Here is an 18180-nt window from a genome sequence, read left to right as displayed (position 1 = left end):
AAAATGTTGTATGCTTGCATTTAGTTATTAATTTCATTTATTTGTCAAATCAATTAATATTATTTCCTCCCAATTATTAGCTGATGGAGGAGTGTTCTGACCTGCAGAGGAAAGCCTGTCTACAGCAGCTCATCCGCATCCTCAACGAGTACAATGAGGAATCTATAAGCAGAGAGTTACGGTATTGCCCACCCTCCACAGTGCCTATTTGTTTTGTTATCTTTTTCGAGATTATGGATGGTTTCTATGCTTTGATTAATTGTAGGTCAAAGTTTCAATTTTAATGCCTCCCATTAAATATACATTTGCATTAATTCCTGGGCTGTTTCTTACCTTAGGTTTGGTCTGATGTGTCCTGTTTGTCTGGAGGACCTGGCTGAGCCCTGTGTCTTACAGTGTGAGCATGTCTTCTGCCTGTCCTGTATGAAGAGATGTATGCAAGGAATGGAAGCAAAATGCCCTAAGTGCAGGACACAGCTTCCTCCCAATTATCAGCCAGCTGTCTCATCTAGCATAGAGTAAGTCCCCCAAGAACACAAGTGTAATCCAAGTCATGAAAGAGTGGTTAACTTTAGAAACAATGTCTGAATAAAACATAGTAATAGTATAATAAAATATGTATACATTAATATTAAAATAAATTAAGTATGAATTATAATACCTTGTTTTTTAACTAGACTTAGAATTATTATACATTTGCGGTTATATAAATTTATTCTACTGGCCAGTCAGATTTAGCAATGTCTTTGCGGTTCTTGAAAATATTGTATTTTATTACTGATTAAAAACATGTGTCTTTTTCAGTTTGGCCCTGAAACAACATAGAGAATTAAGGAGATGCTGTAACTCCTTCTTTTTGGAGGTAGTCTCTCGTTTCTGCTTTTCCAAGCGACAGCACCCACAAGAGGACCTGGTGGAGCTGCTGTTCTCTCTACTTATCTCAGCACAGGGTAAGTACTTTTTATTAATGCTACATAGCTTGTAGCCATTCTGAGAGAAGCTAGACCAACTGTGCATTTGTTAAATTTTTGCTAGTTGCCCAAAATATATTTGCTGACTAAAGAGGTGCATGTTTTACTGAATATCTTTTTGAGATTATTTTTTGTCTTGTAGGAGACGTTTATAAGACAAGAGAGCTAACTCCATTCCTGGAATGTGTTGACCACAGTCCTGTGGTACGGTCTGTGTTGCCTAAACTTTTACTGCAATACAGGTACTGTATTAATGGCTTTGCAAACTCTCTCACACACTCATACACACACATACATATAATGCAGCATGACTGAACAAACTTTGCACAAACAGACTATTTGTTTTTTTAGTTTTGACCAGGTAAAGGGACACATTCAGACATATCTGAAAAACCTGGAAGACAAACTCCTGGATTATGAGGACAAAATGGAACTTTACAGACTTTTTGTCAACTGTTTTCAGGTATGTATTTCTTTTAGTGCATTTTCAAACTGTGTTGCTCTAATTCTAGTCCAAGCTAGAACCAGAATTGCAAAATGAGATCTAAAAAGAGCAATTTCTTTTTGGTTTAATCTTCTGCCATACGGACTTCCCGTGAGTTGCTTTTCCCCTGGCAGTATAGACATAAAACATACATACAATACATACATAAAACACAGTACATATTGAATATCTCACCTTAATCAAGCTCACCTTTCCACAATCAACTAAACACTTTCCATACTCTCGCTCTGACCAGAATTCTGTAGATTTCTAATAAAGCTTTGATAATAATGATTATAATATTGTATGTATAGACTTTTTAATACATTTTCAGACCACACCTTTTTGTAACTTTATTGACGTGCATTTATATCCTCCTGCCGTAAGCGCATTTGTTTCTGATATACTGTATGACAAATAAATTTCCTGTGTGTGTTTTGTCTAGGATTCTTTGCTTTGTGTGGATTTAAGTGGAACTCCGGAAGCTAAAGAACTTCAGCGACATCAGAAGGAAGACATAAAATTTCTCAGTCGACTGGCTCGCAAACAGATGCCATCCAGAGAACAGCAGCCAGCTGAGTTTCTTCTGTCCATGGCCCGTCTCCGGATGTGTCTGGACACTGCTGCTCGTATACTGCCCAGGGCTGTCGGCCATCAGAGTGGTGAGGCTGAGAATATTTTCTGAAACATATGTAAAGTATGCATAGCGTAGTATACAGACTATTACACTGAGTCAGATTGCTTAACACTGATGTGATAATGTTTGGAAGTATGTATAATACAGTATGTGATGCCAGCTAGACGATTTACATCTTTGGATATGCTGCAAAGTAATTCATGGTATTATCGATCTTTTTTGTTTTTGCATTTAAGTACACATTGTGCTTATTCTGATATGATAAATTGGCTTAGTACTTTTATATAATATTAATTCTGATATTCTGAAGTCTGAAATGTTTGTTGGTTCCCCAGGAGAATGTGCTGACTGGGAACAAAAAATGTTAGAACAGGTGAAGGCAGTCTGTGAGTATGCTAATAATGACTGGTATAGAGTCTACCTGCTCAGAACGCTTAACAGGCATGCAGGCATAGACTGTGTACAGGCCATGATGAGCATCGCCCCATATGAATGGGTCTTCCCTGCTGAGCTCCTGCGACTACAGGTAAGTGTGATCCAATCTGGAGCCATACCGTTTTTTATGAATAGCACATTATTCTGTAATACTTTACATTCTGCATGTTTCCTCTTTAAAGAGGTTGATTCCTGTGGAGGTGGATCGATTTCTGTGCTGCGGAGAGCAGTATCGCACTGTCAGAAATGCGGTGGGCCAAGTGCTACTGGAATCCAAAGCAGACGCACTTAAAGCCGCTCTGCAGGTCACTATATGCATAAATGCAGTCTCATAACTTCATCTATAGTCCAAAGCACTGCACACATTTTTTTTTTAGTTAAATCAAGACATTTTTACTGCCATCACATACAGGTACATGTGTGTATACTGTTGTGGGATGACTTTCTGTGGTTTTATACCAGAAAATAAAGTTGCTCTATGAGATTAGGCAAGGCAAGGCACGTTTATTTGTATAGCACATTTCATACACAGAGGTCATTCAAAGTGCTTTACATAGAAATTAGAAAACAGTTTATAAGAGAGAAAAAAAAATATATGTAAAAATAAGAGACATACGATAAAATCATAATAAAAACAAAGAACAATTAAAGAAAATAAATGTGATTTCAATAAAAACAGTTTAAAATATGTTAAAAAGAATAAAACAGGAGTAAAAGTGATTTGGATAAAAAGTGCAGTCAGTGTGAAGCAGCACAGTGCTCATTTAGTAAATGCAGAGTTAAACAGATGTGTTTTTAATCTTGATTTAAAAGTGTCTACTGTTGAAGCACATCTGATCTCTTCTGGAAGCTGATTCCAGCTATAGGTGGCATAATAACTAAATGCTGACGCACCTTGTTTTGAGTGAACCCTTGGTATCTCTAACTGACCTGATCCTAATGATCCGAGTAGTCTGATTGGTTTATATTCAATTAGCATACTTTAAAATCTATTCTAAATGTAACTGGAAGCCAGTGTAAGGACCTGAGGACTGGAGTGATGTGCTCAGATTTTTTGGTTCTGGTCAGAATTTTGGCAGCAGCGTTCTGTATGAGCTGCAGCTGTCTAATGGTCTTTTTGGGGATCCCAGTAAGGAGTCCATTGCAATAATCCACCCTGCTGGTGATGAAAGCATGGACAAGTTTCTCTAAGTCCTGTCTTGAGACAAAACATCTAATTCTGGCTATATTTCTGAGATGGTAGTAAGCTGATTTGCTTATCGCTTTCACATGGCCACTGAAATTAAGTTCAGACTCTAAAATTACACCAAGATTTCTGACTTTATTTTGTGTTTTTAGACCCCTAGAGTCAAGGTGTGTGTTAACCTTGAGAGTTTCATCTTTATTTCCGAATACAATGACTTCTGTTTTGTGTTTAACTGGAGGAAGTTTTGACGCATCCAACTGTTAATTTCATCATTGCACTTACATAGTCAATGGGGCTGTAGATTAGCTGATGAACAGCTTCATTCATGAACAATTTGTTATTGTGGTTTGTTCATTATTAGGTCAGGACATAGTTTGCATATTTAGTCAAATACTGGCACAGAGGATTTTTTATAAATGATAGAAGTAAAAAAAATGGCCACCAATATCTAACCAGTTAAAATGTCAATCATATTGCCTACCAATTCAGAAAACATCCCATCTTGCACAAGCATTTATTTATACTAGCCTCACAATTCAGATGTGTAGTGTCAATAGAATGTATAGTGTCTTTACTAGAATGTATGGTATCTTCACTAGAATGCATCGTACCTTCAACAGAGAGCATCGTTCCCTCACTAGAATGTATGGTATCTTTACTATAGTGTATGGTATCTTTACTAGAATGTATGGTACCTTCACTAGAATGTATGGTATCTTCACTAGAATGTATGGTACCTTCACTAGAATGTATGGTACCTTCACTAGAATGTATGGTACCTTCACTAGAATGTATGGTATCTTCACTAGAATGTATGGTACCTTCACTAGAATGTATGGTACCTTCACTAGAATGTATGGTACCTTCACTAGAATGTATGGTACCTTCACTAGAATGTATGGTATCTTCACTAGAATGTATGGTAGTACAGTATCTCATGGTTTTAAAAATCTGAAACTTCTGGCCAGAAAAGTGTACCAAATACATCTGATGCACTTTATGCCATAAACAGACATAACATCTGAGGCTGAGACTAAGGACTAACACACACATGTTCTGTAGGCATGGCATTAGAAGGAATACTAAAGGAATGTGCTGTACTGGAATTTTTTTCCAGCTTAAGTTAACTTCCAACAAATTGCTAAGTGACCTCTAGTCTTCATGCTTGATCCAGATACTGAAATGCTTTACAACCCTGTCATTCTAAACACATTATGTGAGTGGGATTTGTTTGGGACAAACCAAAGCTTTCTGAATCCTAACACATTTATACGTGTGTGTTTTTCTCTAGAATGTAAGCAATTCCGAGTCTGTGAAGAGTGTTCTTCTGGCTTTGGCCTTGTTCAGACAAGTGACCTGCCGTATAGGGTCACCTGTCCCAGCCATGCACCCTGGAGCAGAGGTAAAAATATTAAAAGAAAAAAAGATAATAGTAACAATCATTATTGTCAGTGACATTCTCATGATCATCATCATAATAATTTATTAAGTATGATAGGCTAGTCCTAATAGTCATTTGTTTACACTGTATAGCAGCTGTACACAGTATAATAACAGAGTATAATAACATGTTTATGACACTGCAGATGGTTTAAACAGTTCACCATATAAAATTACAAACATAAAAGGACACCATTTGTAAACTGCTAGGCACGTCTTATTCTGCTTTCTTACTTTCTGGATTCCTCAACAGGAGTTAGAGCTGCTGAAGGACATTGTGAGGGAGAGTACAGCAGGGTCAGGGTACCTGCGTGAACTCTGCACCAGCCTTTTATCAAATCCATCCGGAGGTCTCATGTCTTGCATGCATGTTCGTGCAAACGAATCAGCAAAGAGACGTCTTCTTCTGGAGCTCCTGGTTCATGCCATCGCTGTGTTCCATAGTGGAAGTCGAATTTTCTATCCTCTCCACCTCATTGCCTCTAGGCCACAGACTATGAGGGTAAGAAATGTTAATCAATCAATGGGGAACAATATGTAACAATATGAAAGTAAGTAACTAACTAATATTTAAATTTATAAGATCGTCATTATGAAACTTTTTTATTTTCTTGGTAATGCTACTAATGCTGTCATGCTGTCACATACTAATGCTGTCTGTTCATGCAGTTGATAGTCCAACATAACCTATAAGTTGAGATATAGCCTCCTTTACATATGTTATTAAATTTAATTTTTATCCTCTGAATCAGCACACATTTAGATTTTCAATTTCACCAATTATTAAACACAGATACTGTATGTAAAAGATTTAAATATTGTGTGCAAAGAAGGTTGTTGTTACTTTTATTACAAAATCACTGATAGAATGAAATAATTGAAATGAACAAAAACCAAGAAACATTACAGGAGGTCTTCATAGTAAGTTTGTAAAAAAAAATAAAAAATGAAATATATAAGTGTGTATATTGTATTAAAGTGAACTGATTGTATTGTATTGTTGTAATGTTTAAACAGATCCTTGTTACAATGATATACAGTATATTATTACATCAAAACACAATTCACTTTTCGACAACTAAAAATTTACTGAAATAGTCACAGAAAATCTTTCTTCATCCAGGAAACCTTTCTTCCCACCATGCCAGATGACAACACCAGTATGGTCATTAAGAGTTTAAATGAAAGAAACCTGAAGCAGTACTGTAAGTTTTTTAATGGAACCAAGAGTTATAGAACAACAGCTCAAATCTGCATCACTTGAAATTGATGTTCATTTGTCCACACACTAGTGAAAAGTTTGGGCACTGCTACACTTAAAAAAGTTTATTGTTTTCTATTCTATTTCTATTCTATTCTATTCTAAATTCTATTGTTTTAGAATATTTATGAAGACATAAATACTATTAATATCACATATTAATGATCACTTTGGATAAATGATATATAAATAAACATGCTATTCAAGAATCTTGCATTGTAGGGATTGTATGCCCTTTTTTAAAATTACATGTATTTAGCTCAAAATATAAATGACTATGCACATATATGGGTTAATTTAGAAATAAAAATCAGAATTGTTTGGCAGTTAATAAAACGAGACAGCCTGACATGATTCAGCAGTTAGTATGGCCCAGCTAAACACTTAATGAAATGAACTTGTGTTTTCAAGAGTTCAAACATGAACCTAAACATTGAAAAAAAAGTCCATATTTCTGCACACATTCGCATCAGTAATAAATTGTTTTGTCAAATTTAATCAAAACTAGTTTATTATTTTTATGCATCTTAATTGGAACATAATCTATGCTTCATTTATGAAAAGTTCCCAAATAAGCCACTTTCCTCACTCCTACATTCTAAATGAAAATTATTTGTTGAAGAAAAAAATTTAAGAACGAAATTTAAACAAGTTTATGTAAAATTGCTTATTATAAATACATTTTGAATGTGATTCTGATATGTGCATATGTGCATTAATCCATTATGATCACTATGATAATATATGATCAGTCAGGCATGTCCAAAGTTTTGATTGTGAATATCACTTGTAGTTGATTTGGAGATATGTCGTGACATGCTGTCTTTTTTTTTCCTTTAAAATTACAGATTGTAAAAACGGTCACCTGTCTTTGGTTGGTGAGGTGAGCTGCACTTTGTCCATCATTGCCTACAGGATTTATGATATACATTTATTTAAAAAGAAAAATAAACTGTCAATTAAAATTTTTCTGTAAGGAAAGTTTAGGTGAGTTATGAATTAAACAGCATTTAAAATGTACTAAAGACATAATTTTTTCTTCTGTTAGTGTGGGAAGCCAACAACTGTAGGAAAGTGTGACACATGTGGAGTACCTATTGGTGGTAAGAACCACAAAGCAGAAGCTGGATTCACTCCAGTCCAAGGCATTCTGGGTGATCGCACCCAGCCAGGCCATATTCTGAATGATGCTGCCCACAGATCCGAAGCTCCAAACAGAGACCTTCCCATGGCCCAGTCCAGTTTACTGCGTCTCTTTCTTCATCTGGCCATGCTGCATGGATCCTCTCTCAATCACCAGGTACACTGAGGTTTAATACACATTCTTTCAACTTTTAAAATACTTTAATAAATGTAGCTCCAGCTCAATTACACTGATCAATGTTATTATGCTAATTTTGAAAAATATTATACTTACATAATATTTATGCTAGTTACTATATTCAGGTTACTTTTATCTAAGGTAATATAAGCAAGGTGATTCTGATCTCCTGATTTGAACTCAGTTTTATTTCACATTGTAATGAGTCACCTTGGATAAATTATATATAAATAAACATACATTATTCAATAATCTTGCATAGGTAGGGACTGTATGCCCATTTTTTAATTACATGTAATTTGCTAAAAAAAAAAAAAGCATATCTGGGTTAATTTGGAAATGAATTTCAGAATTGTTTTGCAGTTACAGTCCGATATGATTCAGCAGTCAACATTGCCCACTGCAGAATTGCGAATTTTAGGGTTAAACTAGAACGTACATTTCCTGAAGAAAATGTGAATGGTGCTTGCATTGTGCTGAGTGTTTTGATATGTCACATGTCCATGTTGTGCAAATTTTTTATTTTCACGTGAAATCACGTGACGTCACATGACTTCATCAAATTACACGTGAGGAAGTTCCCCTCATTGTTCTGAGTGTTTTGATATGTTACATGTCCATGTTGTAAAAAGGTTTTTTGATTTTGCATATTTTGGGGGTGGGGCTGCGGCACAACCGGAAGGCCAGTCGGTACACCAATTTAAAACTTTGTTCAGAGTATCACCCTAAAGGAGCTGGCCGTGTTTGGTATAGATAGTTTGAAAGCTTGCCGAGTTATAAACCTCCAAAGTTTATAATGGGAGTCTATGGGGAAAAAAGGCCACTTTGAGACCCGGTACCGGTTGTACCGGTACTCGGATCGCTTATAAAAGTCATTGCACACCTCTCCTCAATGAGCCGGTCAATTTGACACCTCATTCATGGGTCTAGGACAAAAGATGTGGGATAAGTAACGCGCCAAAGTTTTGTCCGGAAGAGTATGCACAATAGTAAGAATGTTGCTTTGCAAGCACCATTAATTACATGTGTAAATCAAAACATTTAATGAAATGAACTTGTGATTTCATCAGATCCCAAATGGTTTATTGAGTGCAAATGTGTATTTAATGAGCATCATTAGTTCAAGCTATAAAGAGTTTAAACATGATACAAGAAAAAGAACCCAAAAATGTTTATGGACACCTTTGCAACAATAATAAATTGTGTAGTCTGTACATGCTGAAAAATAATCACCGCAATATTCATATACAATTTTTATAAATCTTTGCAGGATATCAGAGCAATGATTCACCCCACTGTACACGATGTCCAAGAGTTTCTATGGCGCCATCTTGAAAAGGACATGGAGAATCTGGGGAAGACTCTGAATCTGAACTGGGATGATGTAGCTATCGTGGTTCATCTGATCCTCAACAACTCAGTACAGCCCCCCACAGGTCTGTGAGAAAATCCATAGTACATATAAAATAGTAAATGAAATGCCACTCTGGTCATCATATGCAAACTGAAAAGAACATTCCAGAAATGTTAACTGCCACTTTACTTGTCACAAATGCAAGGTAGTTTCATATGCTTACTGAAGAATCCCCAATCACACAGTAATTAGTATCTCAAGTATGAAGAATGGTGGAGGACAGAGGCTATAGACAGGTAAGGAATGATAAACAGTCAATGGCAAAGTCAATAGCGAGGCTTTGTGTTGTGATGTCTGTGACTAGCATGGCTTATATACACTAACCTGGAGAGGCCCAAATGTCCATAATTACCCAATCCCAAATCAAGGGATGTAAATGGGTGATAGTTTCTGTTTAAAGATGCAGAATATCACAGAATATCCCATGCTCTCATTGCGGAATGGGTGTGATTCCCAGGCAGAGAGCTAACCCAGCCACTTATGAGTTAACTCTCAGTGCCGGACCCAAACCCGGATAAAAATAGGAGGGTTGCATCAGGAATTGCATCTGGCCCAAAACGTGCCAAACTAAATATGCGGACCCAGTGATCCACTGTGGCGACCCCAAACAGGGAGCAGCCAAAAGAACAGCAACAACAACAACGGGTTTTTATGCACATAGATAATTTTGTGTCCGTAGTGTGATTTACTGAACTCTGGAAAGAACTGAACAGAACAACAAATATGACCATATTTGTGGGAGTAGGAGTATATATGGAGGAGTATATATATACTGTATATATATATATATATGGCAATAGTTTGCATTAGGTTAGTTTCACCAGTTTGAGCAAGCATTATTTTTGGAACAGAATTTTAAGAAAATTGAATTAAAGTAATGTTTCTCAAAAGAGTTTTTTAGCTGTGAAGTTAGATTATGGAACATATACAGCAGATGTCTGTAGTTTGAACAATCTCTAAAATTTTACACTTTATATCATAAAGGACAGTTTTTGAGCATTTTAATGTGCTTCTGCTTAAGTTTCAGTTTTAGGTATACTCTTGCATGACTTACCACAGCGATAAATAACAATTATCACATGCAGAAATCATATAATTGCCTTTACCTCCTTTGAATGTAAAGTTATTAATACAGTTATTCTTTGCGAATAACCCCGAAACACAGATTATAGAGCAATACATCATATTAGCCAGAACAACCCTGTAGTGTGCATCTTGTTTTAATGATGCACTGACCCCAGTATGGCCTGACTTGTTGAATTAGCGTTAGGAGGATTTTAATAAAAACAACAGAGCACACTGTAAATTATTCTGGATATGGGTGTCTGCTGAATGCTGTTAATGCAAATGCGCATGTAGGTTTCTTTGGAAATACTGCATGTGATGCTTGAAAGTTATTTCAATTCTATGTACATTCACACCAGTTTTTAATCTTTACCAGTTCATAGCCAGCAGGGGGCAGCAGAATGGTCTGATCGACATGCCCGAGAGCAGTGGGAGAGGCAGGTTTGCAATACAGTCATCAATCCGATTCTACAGGTCAGTTCACAGGGATCACATAGATCTGTTCTAGCTGTATTATTATGGCTGGATTATGGTTGCTGGTAATAGATATTTTTGGTAAATTTGAATTGCATACGAAAAAATGAGTGACATGCTCATGAAATCATGACAAGAACAATGAAGATCTATGATCTGTCTCTCGCTCTGCATATCTAAGGCATGCTCTCTGTTTTCTTTCTGTTTTTAGGATTTGAACAGGCATTTACAGGAAGCTCAGGAGCAGGTTGCAGCTGATGATAAGCTGTCCAGTAACGCCCTGATGAAGATGTTAAAAGGAGACCCCCGTTCCCTCCTTTCTCTCCCATCTGAATGTGCTACCCATCATGCGTCTTTCTGGACACCTCCAGACATCCTGACTGTGGAACATCTTTCCCAGCTTATTGCTCAAAAGCAGGCAGAGAAACAAGTTTCTCTCCTTTCGCTGTTTCTCATAAAAGTAAGTAGTGTCTGAATATTTAGGATTAAAATATGAAGGATTTGGATTCAATTAATTCTAGAGGTATGACCTTTAATATAAACTCAGGGTTTAGGGTTAATGTTGTTTTAATTTAGCAGTTTTTGTGTTTGTGTGACAGGTGCAGTACATAAGACACCTGGCTTGTCTGCCTGACCTGGCAGCCCTGTTGTCAGATCTGATACGAATAGTGCAGACAGACGCTGAGACACACTCCACATCCATCAAAGAACTGCTTAACAACATTCCTGCAGGTTCTATTCTTGTTATAAGAATATTATAACAATTCTAAATCTATATAAATTAATTTGATACAGTTTTTGTAAGTACCAAAAATTATCTTTTATAATCACGTGTTAATAGGACTCCGGAGCAATACACTCAAAAAAAGGCTACAGATCTTCTTTAGGGTGTGGAACCATCTCAGAATGGAGCTAGCTAATAACAGTAAGTGTTAGCCACTTAACACTGAACGGTCAGCACTGTTTTGTGTGTGTGTGTGTGTGTGTGTGTGTGTATTTCTTGGGATATGCTCCATATCTTGAATTAAGCCAAATGACTTTGTTGTTGTTGGACTTGTGATGGAGTGTGCTAAGCTTGCATATGTTTGGTGTGTGTTAGCGGCTGCAGGTGTGGATCCCGAACTGTGTGCGAAGGACATAACCATGGACAGTCCTAGTCAGTTTCTCTGCCTGAGCCATCATGGACCTGGCTCTTGTCTCCAAGCTCTTATCGACCAGCTGTCAGAAACTCACAACAGCCTGGTTCGAGAAGCTCAGAAACTCAGTCATAAGGAAGACAGGTGTGTCTGGGTGTAAAGATTAAAGTCTTGTTATGACCTAAATTTCACTCTGCTTGTTGATAAAGACCTGTACTTGTGTCCTGCAGTGACTACAGTGTTCCTGTTGGGGAATTATCTGAGAGCCAGCTGGCACTGTGCCACCCAGAGAAGGAGTTTCTGCCCCTGGTGTTAGCTCACTGCCACTACACACTGGTGAAGGGTAAACAAACTGCCAGTAACTACGACCTGCAGGCTATTCAGAAACAACTTCACAGACGTTTCTTAGCTGGAAAGCCACGCATCCAAACAGTTAGTAAACTAAACTATATACTAATCTGTTACAGCATGCTTTTAATGCCTTATTAACATTAAATCACAGATTAAAATAATGGCTTAAAATCCTGTTCATTGATTATTTTGATTTTGATCAATATTGAGAGCACAAATATTTATCAAAATTAGACTGTCAGTCCATTTAGGATTTTGTTTTCCATTTTATTTTGTTATAAATGAACAAAAAGCAGATTTTGTTTCACGTTTTATGTTATCATTTTAGATTATGTATAAATGATTCAGGTAAAATAAATACCCACACTAAATGATCCTCTAAAAGCTAAATATAAACATATAATTCTATATGCCTAGAGTTAATCCATTTAAACTGGAGCTTATGATTTACTTTTTCCAACTTTCGCACGCCACATCAGAGTTGTAGTCAAATATATTAAATTATTTGAGGAAGATTAAATTGTTGTTCATTTTAAAAAGGTGCAATGATGGCTAGAGCATAGTTTTTGCCATATAGTGTTGACTAAATGCCAATGCTTATATTGTACAAACTTCAACAAATTTAAATGATTTAATTTAAAATGAATGCTGTTGATTTGTTAATAGTATTTGTTTAACTATAGCAGGAAACTGAAAAGTATCTGAAGAGATATCATCAGGATTTTTCAACAGTTTTGAAAGACGTCAGATGCAAGATACCCCAGGTGAACACTTACTACCACTTACTACAACTAATCACTGAGTATTTCACATTTCTATCTTAAGCTTAGATAAACTGACTGAATTTAGTTTGTTCCAAATTACTTCTACAACTGCTGAAACAATTTGTAGACATATCGAATGTTACAGTATATCTCCTTTTCGCCTTATCAGGAACCGCTGAAGAGCTCAGTATGCAGCTCGATAAGAACAGTGCTGCGCTCCTTCACTGATGTGTGTGACGCTGTATATGCTCTGGAGATTGGCCTGCGTTTCCTGGGTAAAACTGGAGGACTTCCAAAATCCCAACTACTGTCCTATCTTCATGACTCTCTCAAGATGAAGCAACACATTTCCAGCAGTGTAGCCAAGGTCAGGATTACGCTGCTGATAATGCGTTCACAGTTTCAAACTCTTACTTGCAATGCTTCCTTTTCAATCAATCAACCAATCAACCAATCAATAATTAAATCAATCAATAAACCAATCAATCAACCAACCAACCAATCAATCAATCAATCAATCAATCAATAATTCAAACAATCAATAATTCAACCAATCAATCGATCAGTAAATAAAACAACCAATTGATCAATCAATCAATTAATCAATAATGTAATTACATTTATTTCTTGTTAAAAAACTTGATATAAAAAAATTAAATGATTCACGTTTAAATGATTTTAATAATATTAAAACATCTACCTTGTAATAGTGTACTTAAAATCTTAAGTCTCACTGGTTTAAAATCCTTATGACATTGTTATTGGTTAATATTATACAATATAATACATTTAATACATATAATACAAATTATAATGCTTAAAATCCTCCAAAATGTTGAATTTAAGTAGCAGTAAAGACTATTAAAATAAATTCCTTCATGTTCGTTTAAACAGGAAACAGGCTGCATTTAGTCACTTTCTTTGTAGAGACACTTTTTTATATATGGCATCGTTCCAGAAAAGAATTTTAAAGCTAAAGTGATAAAAAAATATATTAACTGAAATTTGACTGAAATTTGTATTTGTGTTCTAAGCTGGAGTTAAAGATGGAGTTAAAGGGCATTTACCTGTTGAGCTGTCACATATTGTGAGTCTGTGCCCACTTCCTGCCCACTTTCTGATTCCTGTTCTTGGCTGACAGATGTGAATCCTGATGTGGCCTTGTACTGTAGTAGCCCTCTCATGATTTGATATGTTGTACATTCTGGGATGCTTTTCTACTCACCATATGTAATGTGTTTACATTATGTAATGTACTTTACTGTAGCCTTCCTGTGAGTTCACATTATTCTGACTGTTTATTTGACCCCTCTCCTTCACAAGGCATTTCCACCTCCAACTGAACTTACTGGATGTGTTTTTGGTTTATTCACCACTCTGTGTAGACTATAGAGTCTGTCTTGCATGAAAATCCCAAGAGATCAGCAGTTTCTGAAATACTCAGACCAGTCCATTTTGCAGCAAATCACGGAGATCAGAATATAAATTGAAGCTCTTGACTAAAATTTGTGTCAGGAACTACTGGGACAATTCCCTGCCAGACCACCAGAGGGGGGCAGGTGTATTGATACAGTTTCTTTAATGCCGTGCCATGTAGCCACAAGTGTCACCTGTTTCTCATTATCTCTATTTATACCTTCCCTTTTGTATTCGTCTTGGTCAAGTCATTGCTGCATATTTTTTTCCACATATTCATGTTTGGTTTACTTCGTATTGTGATCAGCTTACTTTGTCTTAAGTGTGAATTAAAGAAAGGAATGTTATTGTGGGTTTGGGGCCTATTAGCGGTGTTTCTCTGAAAACGTGTCAATCTTCATGATTTCACACTTTGCACTGCTGTTACATGATTGGCTAATCATAATAATTGTGTGAAGGGCAGGTGTACAGGTGTTCCTAAAAAAGTGCCCAGTGAATGTGCAAAACCTGTACTGCAGCCTTAGAATCTGTAAAGACGTTTTGGTTGATTTGGCCAAGTTTCAATTTTGTTTCAATGATTTTTTAGTGTGCACAAATAAAATGTCACTCTTGTGTATGTGTTTGTGTTCTTAGGCTCTGGCAGATATTAGACTGGATCAATGTACAGCCACATGGCAGCTGCTGACCTGTTGGAAGAGTGAGCTGAAGCTGAGGAGTGGACAGGTATATTCCTCCAACACCACTCCCACTCCTACATCCACACTGATAAACACACCCAGGTCGAAACAGTTATATATTATATTGTTGAGGATGGAATGCATTTTGCAGTGTGCTACAGATATAACAGTTTAGTTCATGTGCTTCATATTCATAACATGCTCAGCATTAAAAAAATGGATGCTGCACTACTAGGAGTGAATTGGATTAATAACATATAAAAGGTAATTCATCAAGAAATAAATTCACATAGAGAAATGACTGAAAGATGATTGAGGCATGCTATATTCAGGTTTTTTTTTCTTAGTAAAAGCTTCCTCTTTATAAGTGCACATGAGCAATGTAGCATTGTGTAAAGTATTGCGAAGCATAATCAACTATTTTATCTAGAAAAAAAAGCTTCAGGGGATTTCTTCTTCTTTCTGCATTTTTCCTGCATCACCCTAGTACGATTTCTCATTGTGCTGTTCTCCATCTTGAATAGAATATCCTAAAAGTACATAAGATTATATATGCACTTCTATCTATTACTTACATTAATAGCTGAAACAATTTAAATATGTGTAAAACAACACATTGCAGCTTGGGTGAATTGTGTGTATTGGTATTCAGACCAAAATCATATTTGAATTTGAAAACCCTATTTAAGCTACCTTCTGCTCATCCATTTAAGGTCGTCCCAAATTTCACTCGCTGACTTTTGACCTAAGCTGACCCTGAATTGGGAATAGAGACACAAGCTGTGTGTCGTAAATCCAGAGAAAGTGTTCGCCAGAGTGTGCCAGGCTTTTGTTTAAAACATGTGTCCCAGTCTGCAGAGTTAAGCCATTTGACCTCGGGTTTTAGCCTGCTGGAATGAGGACTGTAGTGGTATTTTGGTTGTTGTGTCATCAAGTGAATATCATTAGTCTTCAGGGGAACATTTCTCTAATGTTCTCAAATGTTCTCTAATTTCTCTAATAACCAAAAAAATCTGAGCACATCACTCCAGTCCTCAGGTCCTTACACTGGTTTCCAGTTACATTTAGAATAGATTTTAAAGTATTGTTACTCGTTTATAAATCACTTCGTGGCTTAGGACCGAAATACATTACAGATATGCTAATTGAATATAAACCAATCAGACTATATATATATATATTTTTCTCTCTTATAAACTGTTTTCTAATTTCTATGTAAAGCACTTTGAATGACCTCTGTGTATGAAATGTGCTATACAAATAAACTTGCCTTGCCATGTATAAATCCATGTATGTACAATAATCTATGCAAGTAATACTCTAACATCTATCTAATATTTTTGAAACATTTTTGCTTTAACTGGGGCACTCTATAGGACCCTATCCCAAGACTTTCTCAAGAGTATAGAGAGACACTTTCTGCCGATATGCAGAAAGAATTGAACGAGTTCCTGAACGTCACTAATGTTGAACATTTCACCCTGGAGCTTCATGAGATCATGCTTTTGAAGACGGACATCAACTCAGAGAACAGATACGGTTCTAATTGGGAGTGAGTATTTATTTTTTGTCTATCTGCTCTTCAACTCACTTGTCTGTCTTCTTTCTTAGCATAAAACCCTGACACCATTTGGGTAAGTGAACCATAAAGTATTTATTGGCCACATATGGTTATGTTCACTGTTTATATGCCATTCACATCTGGCATCAGCTAAGGGGTTCTACTTACATACTGTAGGCAGAGTTGAATAACAGCCATTGTTTTCTGATTCAAAACCAATATTGAATGACAATCAGGTTTAACACAGCTTACAATCTAAACACAATGAGAGATTGATATATATGTTTACACCTTATGTGTATATAAAGTATTAAAAACATTAAAGGCACTCTGATCTGGTAAACAGAGGTGGCGCTTAAAGAGAGAAAGCATTCTCATTGCATTTATTGCCGGAGTGTGCCACCAAATTTTAAGAACTTTTCTTAACAATAACTGGAACTTCACAACAGAGTAAAAAGTGCCTTTAAGCTTTTGTTCCTGCTTAGAGCTAAGAAGGCTTCACCACCTTGTGGTCCCTTGGGAATCAGAGGCCTTTTGACTACACAGAGCCACACTATGACCCCTCCAGGCTTCCATCTGTCAGTCCGTGCCTCCCTGAGACACCTCCCAAGTAGGCAGCTGGCCAGACAGAAAAAAAGGGAATGCGTGTGCCATGAACAATGGATTGCAATGCTAACTGTTGATCCTCCCCCAATTCTGTCCTTTTTTCCAGCATCAAATACACCCTGGAATTACATTTGGAAGAAAAAGGAGCCCCTGTCATGCCTGGACTAGACAATCTTTCAGATGAGATCTGTCTGAGCAAAAGTGCAGAGGTCTGGAGGCTTGCAGTAAAGTTCAAGAGATGATTGTGTCCCTCAAAATCCATCCCATTGTTATGCATAGATCTACTGTAAACGACAAACCCTAAGGTTTTATGTTCCCTCTCTCTTTACCCACTGACTTTCTCATGTAAATAGTCTCAGGGTCTGAATGTGAATTCATTCCAGAGCACTTCTTGAATGACTCAGTACCATTTATTGTTTTACAATTATGCATTCGAATATGTTTGTATGTTCAGATTAATGATGAAAATTGATCTCGCACAGACACAATCAGAGAGAGAAGACATTTTGAGGAACTTGTTTCATTTTTGATATTTTCTCTCAGTCAAGCACCTGCTTCATTTTATGTGCCTACAATTATTGTGACAGTAACACAGTTGATGTCAAAGCCATTAGTAGCTGCCAAATAACGAGAAGCTTGTCGTTAATAAATTCTAAATCTTTCTGTAATTTCCACTTTCTTAATTCTGTCCTAATTGTAGCGGAAATAAAGTTCAGATTCTTTCCCCATAAACATGCCTTTCCTCCTTTTAAGTTGTTTTATTACCAACAGCTGGAACCTTATTCCTTGTGTGTGTAAACAAACCCAATAAACCTGATTCTGATTCTGATTCTGATCATATTTTGGTTTATACAAATATTTTACAAATCACATATTTTAAGTAAGACAATAAAAAAAGTCATTATTAGTGATTTATTATTATTATTATTATTATTATAATTTTATATATATATATATATATATATATATATATATATATAT

General features: G+C 36.2%; 1 protein-coding gene across 5 annotated transcripts in view; it reads left to right on the top strand.

The window, feature by feature from the left end:
• Window positions 1-18028, top strand: part of rnf213b (ring finger protein 213b) — a 40433-nt gene extending 22405 nt beyond the window's left edge. For 2 of the 5 annotated variants that reach the window (XM_060895761.1, XM_060895777.1), the window contains 25 exons: window positions 81-181; window positions 339-518; window positions 805-950; window positions 1114-1213; window positions 1323-1434; window positions 1901-2117; window positions 2428-2618; window positions 2710-2832; window positions 5005-5115; window positions 5407-5655; window positions 6277-6358; window positions 7263-7297; window positions 7463-7714; window positions 9006-9171; window positions 10591-10688; window positions 10900-11148; window positions 11288-11420; window positions 11530-11613; window positions 11788-11968; window positions 12055-12256; window positions 12859-12939; window positions 13109-13306; window positions 14989-15078; window positions 16409-16584; window positions 17306-18028. In XM_060895761.1, the coding sequence (XP_060751744.1) occupies window positions 81-181; window positions 339-518; window positions 805-950; window positions 1114-1213; window positions 1323-1434; window positions 1901-2117; window positions 2428-2618; window positions 2710-2832; window positions 5005-5115; window positions 5407-5655; window positions 6277-6358; window positions 7263-7297; window positions 7463-7714; window positions 9006-9171; window positions 10591-10688; window positions 10900-11148; window positions 11288-11420; window positions 11530-11613; window positions 11788-11968; window positions 12055-12256; window positions 12859-12939; window positions 13109-13306; window positions 14989-15078; window positions 16409-16584; window positions 17306-17441 (3693 nt within the window). In that variant the 3' untranslated portion in view covers window positions 17442-18028. Of the gene's footprint in view, window positions 1-80; window positions 182-338; window positions 519-804; window positions 951-1113; window positions 1214-1322; window positions 1435-1900; window positions 2118-2427; window positions 2619-2709; window positions 2833-5004; window positions 5116-5406; window positions 5656-6276; window positions 6359-7262; window positions 7298-7462; window positions 7715-9005; window positions 9172-9294; window positions 9386-10590; window positions 10689-10899; window positions 11149-11287; window positions 11421-11529; window positions 11614-11787; window positions 11969-12054; window positions 12257-12858; window positions 12940-13108; window positions 13307-14988; window positions 15079-16408; window positions 16585-17305 lie in introns of those variants that run through there. The other 3 variants (XM_060895769.1, XM_060895786.1, XM_060895794.1) reach the window with 2 other exon arrangements.
• Window positions 18029-18180: the final 152 nt, after the last annotated feature.

Source organism: Tachysurus vachellii, chromosome 2, assembly GCF_030014155.1.
Source record: "Tachysurus vachellii isolate PV-2020 chromosome 2, HZAU_Pvac_v1, whole genome shotgun sequence".
In the NCBI taxonomy this organism is placed as follows: Eukaryota; Metazoa; Chordata; class Actinopteri; order Siluriformes; family Bagridae; genus Tachysurus; species Tachysurus vachellii.
Note: the sequence above shows the minus strand (reverse complement) of the source record. Positions and strands in the feature narration are given on the sequence as shown.